We start from the raw sequence: 6,745 nt of genomic DNA on the forward strand, positions 1-6,745 counted from the left end.
CGTCAGTCCACCGCGCACGGCAAAGGCAGTGAAATTAACAAGAAGGGCGGGGTAGTACTTGCGCTGAGAAGGATAGCCCGCTTTTCTGTACCTCTCTTCGTTTTAACTTTCTGAGCGTGTTTTTAATCCAAACATATCATATCTATATGTTTTTGGAATCAGGAACCCACAAGGAATAAGATGAAGGTGTTTTTAAATTGATTTGGACAATTTAATTTTGATAATAATTTTTATATTTTTAATTTTGATAGCTTGTTTTTAATCCAAATATAACATATTTATATATTTTTGGAATCAGAAAATGATAAACAATACGATGTACGTAAATTTGGACCGTTTTATAAAAAAATGTTTTTTTTTACAATTTTCAGATTTTTAATGACCAAACTCACTCATTAGTTTTTAAGCCACCAAGCTGAAATGCAGTACCACACCCCGGCCTTCGTCGAAGATTACTTGACCAAAATTTCAACCAATTTGGTTAAAAAATGAGAGCGTGACAGTGCCGCCTCAACTTTCACGAAAAGCCGGATATGACGTCATCAAAGACATTTATTGAAAAAATGAAAAAAACGTATGGGGATTTCATACCCAGGAACTCTCATGTCAAATTTCATAAAGATCGGTCCAGTAGTTTAGTCTGAATCGCTCTACACACACACACACACACAGACAGACAGACAGACAGACAGACAGACAGACACACACACATACACCACGACCCTCGTCTCGATTCCCCCCTCTACGTTAAAATATTTAGTCAAAACTTGACTAAATATAACAAGTCGCGTAAGGCGAAAATACAATATTTAGTCAAGTAGCTGTCGAACTCACAGAATGAAACTGAACGCAACGCAACGCAGCAAGACCGTATACTCGTAGCATCGTCACTCCACCGCCCGTGGCAAAGGCAGTGCACGTGGAATTGACAAGAAGAGCGGGGTATTCGTTGCGCTGAGAAGGATAGCACGCTTTTCTGTACCTCTCTTCGTTTTAACTTTCTGAGCGTGTTTTTAATCCAAACATATCATATCTATATATTTTTGGAATCAGGAACCGACAAGGAATAAGATGAAAGTGTTTTTAAATTGATTTCGAAAAAAAAATTTTGATAATAATTTTTATATATTTAATTTTCAGAGCTTGTTTTTAATCCGAATATAACATATGTATATGTTTTTGGAATCAGCAAATGATGGAGAATAAGATAAACGTAAATTTGGATCGTTTTATTAATTTTTATTTTTTTTTACAATTTTCAGATTTTTAATGACCAAAGTCATTAATTAATTTTTAAGCCACCAAGCTGAAATGCAATACCGAACCCCGGGCTTCGTCGAAGAGTACTTGACCAAAATTTCAACCAATTTGGTTGAAAAATGAGGGCGTGACAGTGCCGCCTCAACTTTCACGAAAAGCCGGATATGACGTCATCAAAGACATTTATCAAAAAAATGAAAAAAACGTTCGGGGATTTCATACCCAGGAACTCTCATGTCAAATTTCATAAAGATCGGTCCAGTAGTTTAGTCTGAATCGCTCTACACACACACACAGACACACACACAGACACACACACAGACACACGCACATACACCACGACCCTCGTTTCGATTCCCCCTCGATGTTAAAATATTTAGTCAAAACTTGACTAAATGTAAAAAGAGACCATGGCACGCTCACTGCCAGTCTAACTTTTGACAGAGTCAAGATGCCAAGATTGACACCAGAACAACGCGAGAGGGCAGTGGGTCGATTATCGGCTGGTGATGACCCAGAAGCGGCAGCAGTCGCTTTCAATGAGCATCTGTCAACAGTATATCGCTTTCAGCAACGTTTTGTCAACACTGGAAGTACTGCTGATACACAACGAAGTGGAAGACCTCGCGTTACAACACAGAGACAAGATCGCCAGATCCTGCGTTATCATTTGAGAAACCGATTCCATACAGCCAATGAAACAGCCAGGAACACCGTCGGTAACCACCAGAGACTCATCAAAGGCCAGACAATACGCCGAAGACTTGCTGAGCGAGACCTCCAAAACTGCCGTCCAGCTAGGGGACCAGTCCTCACTCAAAGACATCGCAAGGCGCGCCAGCAGTGGGCCCAGGATCACATCAACTGGAACTGGAGACAATGGCGAAACATTCTGTTCACCGATGAGAGCCGTTTCTGCATTAGTCATGTTGATGGGCGTGTCAGAGTGTGGCGAAGAAGAGGTGAACGCTATGCTGATGACTGCGTCATGGAACACAATGCCCAGGGTGGACCAAACGTCATGGTCTGGGGTGGAATCGGCCTGGGACCTGTGTTTTTCAACAATCTTGGTCCTGGTCGGGGAAACGGTATCACTGCACAGCGTTATATTGACCAGATCCTACAGCCTCATGTTGTGCCCTTTTTCCAGGCGCGCAGAAACTGTGTTCTGCAGCAAGACAACGCTCGCCCGCACACAGCCAGGGTCACCCAGGCCTTCCTGCAGCACAATAACATCGACATCATGGCCTGGCCCGCCCTCAGCCCATATTTGAATCCTATTGAACATTTCTGGGACCAACTTCAAAGAAAGGTCAACCAGTTACGCCCAGGACCAAGAACTGCCGCAGATCTGCGTCAGGCCCTTGTCCATGCCTGGTGCAACATCCCGAGAGACGCCATCAACCGACTCATTCACTCCATGAGGCGCCGCTGCCAGGCCGTCATCAACGTCCAAGGGGGTCACACACCGTACCTGACCATCTGCAGAGGCTCCCTTTGCCCGTGGCAGCAAAAGGCTATGCCATAGCCAAGAACAGTGTGCGAGGAACATACTACCGTGATTTTGATTTGTTTCGATGTTACGTTTATGAGAAATGACATTTTTTAATTGTGATTAAACGTTTTTCTGGAGAAAATTCGCGTTTCTTTTGTTGCTCGGTATATGTACTTGCCATCTGGCTTTGCGGACGGGCATGCTTTTATTCATGAATTATGGAATCAGTCTTCCCTATCGCTGGTTTTTACATTCAGTCGAGTTATGATTAAATGTTTTAAAGGCACTGTGCAGCTCACAGCCTTCGTTTGGCGTTTTTGTTGCAGCTGAGTGCATTTACAGTTCAAAAATCCTCCTATGGTAGTAAAAACAAATCCAAAACTGCCCAACGACGACATCTGTGAAGCTCAACAGTTTCTTGTTCACGCGAGTGCATAAATTAACCTAGTTATTACGTGGTGTTTGGTCGGAGTTCGATTCAACTGAGTGATTCCGGCCTCCATTTTGTTTTACACAAACTCATGATGACGTCTGACATAGTTTGCTAGTGACGTGTCTTTTTGTGCATGATGTGGTGATCTACCTGATCTAAATTTAGATCCAAAAATAGGCCAAGACCAGCCGGGTCCGAGTACGAAATTAATTCGTAAAAAAAATCGCAGTTCTTGACTCTTTGGGTGCAAGTCAATGAAACTTGGTAGTTCTTCTAACGGATAGCTGCCTGAGGTATGACTAAAAGCCCCAGGGGCTCCGTGCACCTGGATTTGACAAGTTCAGTACCTTTAACATAGACAGGGAATCGAGACGATGTTGGTGGTTTTTGTGTGTGTGTGTGTGTGTGTGAATGTGCGTCCCAAATGATATCCCCAGACCATGATTTCTGTTTTCCGATAGATGTCTTTGATGACGTCACATCCGGCTTTAAGTGAAAGTTGAGGCGGCTCTGTCACACCCTCGTTTTTCGATCAAACTGATTGCAATTTGGGTCAAGCAATCTTCGAAGAAGCCCTGACTATGAGATTGCATTTCCGCTTGGCAGCTTAATAGTTAATTGATGAGTCCTGTCGAGTAGGCCTACATTGAAAAAAGCGATCTTGGGATATGATCATTTATACTACACGTCATAACAACTATGCAGATGCGTTTGTGGGTAGATCTTTGCGATGTGGCCGTTTATTGAAAAACCAATTATATATTACTAAAAAGCCCATTAATTCCCCTTTTCTATTAAAAAAACCAATTTGTTTTACACAAGGTAGTGCCTATACCGTGGAACCTACAACACAGACACCCCCCAAAATCAAATTCGCTAAATCAAGGTTCGTGCGTTAAAATCGACAAAATATCAGAACAACCAAAACGAAACATGTTCTGAATGTTGTTAGAAAGAACAATCAAATCTGCATCCAAAACAGTCAGTTTTGTTTACATATCTTGTCTTAAAATGACGTTATGGCATAGACGTTCAAACACTCAATTTATGGTAATCCTTGGGTGTGGTAGTCGCTGCCCTACACGCCACGAATATCCCTTTAAGTAATGCATTTGAAGAAATGTGTAGTAGTCTGACTGACAAACAACGTCAACGCTTTTATAAGTCAACAGTACACTATGCGGAGATCATGTAGAAATCATAGTTTTATTGTTTTCTAACTTCAGGAAATCCGGCACAGAGTAATTGAACAATTGAAAGTCCTCCTGGTAACATCGGTACACGCGTTTCAGCAAGGACGCAGGTATGTCTTTGTAGAATTCTCGCATCACCTCAGTCGTCCGGCTGTGTTTGTAAACCGCTGAGCGCTGGGGGAACCTGACCATCCGATCAGCGTGCACAGATTTAAGCACCCGCATTGCGTCTTCCTCCAAATGTTCGTAGCGGCCCACAAAGTCGTAACGCACGGTGCAAGGATGGCAGAGCTTGTGAAATCTTTCCCAGTGGTCGTTCAGAACTGCCCCCTTCTCGGCTTGGTCCACAACAAAACGCAGGAACTCGTCAAAACGGATTTGCACACTGTCCAAGCTCTTTTTATCAAGTTGTTGGCTGTCGTTTCTGTACTGACGCACAATGACCTGGACAAAATATCTTCTGAAGCTGACTGAGGTGGACATGTTGGTTTGAAATTTGTTGCGCCACGCCGACAGCAGGCGTTCCAAGGGGTTGCGGACAAACATGAACTTATAGTAGTTGCTGAGGCGGTGCTCACTCTCAGGCCTTGTGAAACTTCTCAGCAGGGGAAGGAGAGACTTGTACTTGTGGTGCACGGCATGAATGTTGATGTCCGTCGGGTTAGTGGCATTGACCTTGCCGGACAATGCCAGCAGCACGCGTCGCCAGTTGGAGCAGGCCACTTTAGGAACTATACAGTAGAGCATCTGAACAAACACACACAAAACAACATGCAACCGTCGTAGTCAATACATGCATGTTAACAATACATTAATAAGATATATCAATACATTCCTTTCTTTTTAATGGCAAAAGAATAGTGGGTCACTTTATATGTAAATGTGCATAATTATTATGTAAGTGAAATACTTGCTCTTAAAATAATTCCACTATAGAGTCAGTCATCATTGTCAGCTAGCAAGCATTATACATACATTATTCACAATTAGGTTTACTTTGCTGCTTGCTCTTAAGTAAGTAGGCTCAAAGAGCGTCGAGCTGATCCAGATACATGTACGTACATTTATGGAAACAAGATTGATCTGAAATGAAATGTCGGCAAAAGGCGTGCTGCATTGTCGGGTATTCGTTTGTCACTTTGTAAGAAACTGCAGCCCCTTGTAGTTTAAGGAATAAATGATATATCCCTCCGCCCCCCCCCCCCCCACCTCACTTAAGCCTATCCACCCCCATTAACCCCCCCCCCAAAAAAAAAAATAGGTATCGAATCGTTCCAGCCCCCAGCCTTACCCCCACCCCACCCAAAAAAAATCAAATCGTCCCGGATCACGAATACGTACCTTATAATTATTGTTTAACCGTCCATTTATTAAAATTTGAAAGGGTGTGTTTGGGTACTTTTAGTACGCTTTATTTTTGGTACGCTTTGTATACTGTACAACTCCCACGTACTGTCTCTGTCTTCGCTTCGCTCTACATTTAGGCCCCCCCCCCTCCTATGCTGTTCACGAGAAGGGTATTTTTATGAAGTGTAAATCATAGTACAGTTAGTTACACTTTTTATGAGAAATTTAGGTTTAAAAATCTACATTCAGTTATCATTGTTGTTGACATTAAAACACGGATGCTCCTTCACATACGTTTTGTTGCTCTCATAGTTTTCAAGTTTAAAATAAAAAGTCTTCACATTTCTTGTGGGGTGTCTAGACAAATTAAACGTTGTTTAAATTGTAAAAGAAACTGCACCTTTCCTTTTTGATAGATACGAGTGCAAATAAATGAACGAAGGAAAAATAATGACCGAATGAACAGATAAATACCTAAATGAATAACTGTGCTAATCTTTCTGTCCCCAGAACTAGAGTTTATTTGGGATATAAAGTGGTTATAATATGCTAAGAAAACCCCCCGCGGGTTAGGGGGAAGAATTTACCCGATGCTCCCCAGCATGTCGTAAGAGGCGACTAACGGATTCTGTTTCTCCTTTTACCCTTTTTAAGTGTTTCTTGTATAGAATATAGTCAATGTTTGTAAAGATTTTAGTCAAGCAGTATGTAAGAAATGTTAAGTCCTTTGTACTGGAAACTTGCATTCTCCCAGTAAGGTCATATATTGTACTACGTTGCAAGCCCCTGGAGCAATTTTTTGATTAGTGCTTTTGTGAACAAGAAACAATTAACAAGTGGCTCTATCCCATCTCCCCCCTTTCTCCGTCGCGATATAACCTTCGTGGTTGAAAACGATGTTAAACACCAAATAAAGAAAGAAAGATGCTAAGAAAATAAATAAACAGATATATCCACACACACAAATTGGTGTCTCTGCGGACACATCTTCCAGCTGTCACCGAGAACATTAATAAT

At 42.0% G+C, this 6,745-nt stretch overlaps 1 protein-coding gene across 1 annotated transcript in view; it reads right to left on the minus strand.

Annotated features, from left to right (window-relative positions):
• Window positions 1-4,067: 4,067 nt before the first annotated feature.
• LOC138969214 (carbohydrate sulfotransferase 11-like) overlaps window positions 4,068-6,745 on the minus strand; it is a 20,602-nt gene continuing 17,924 nt past the window's right edge. Inside the window, exon 3 of the mRNA XM_070341956.1 lies at window positions 4,068-5,128. Within this exon, the coding sequence (XP_070198057.1) occupies window positions 4,376-5,128 (753 nt within the window). The 3' untranslated portion in view covers window positions 4,068-4,375. The remainder of the gene's footprint in view (window positions 5,129-6,745) is intronic.

Source organism: Littorina saxatilis, linkage group LG6, assembly GCF_037325665.1.
Source record: "Littorina saxatilis isolate snail1 linkage group LG6, US_GU_Lsax_2.0, whole genome shotgun sequence".
Taxonomy (NCBI): domain Eukaryota; kingdom Metazoa; phylum Mollusca; class Gastropoda; order Littorinimorpha; family Littorinidae; genus Littorina; species Littorina saxatilis.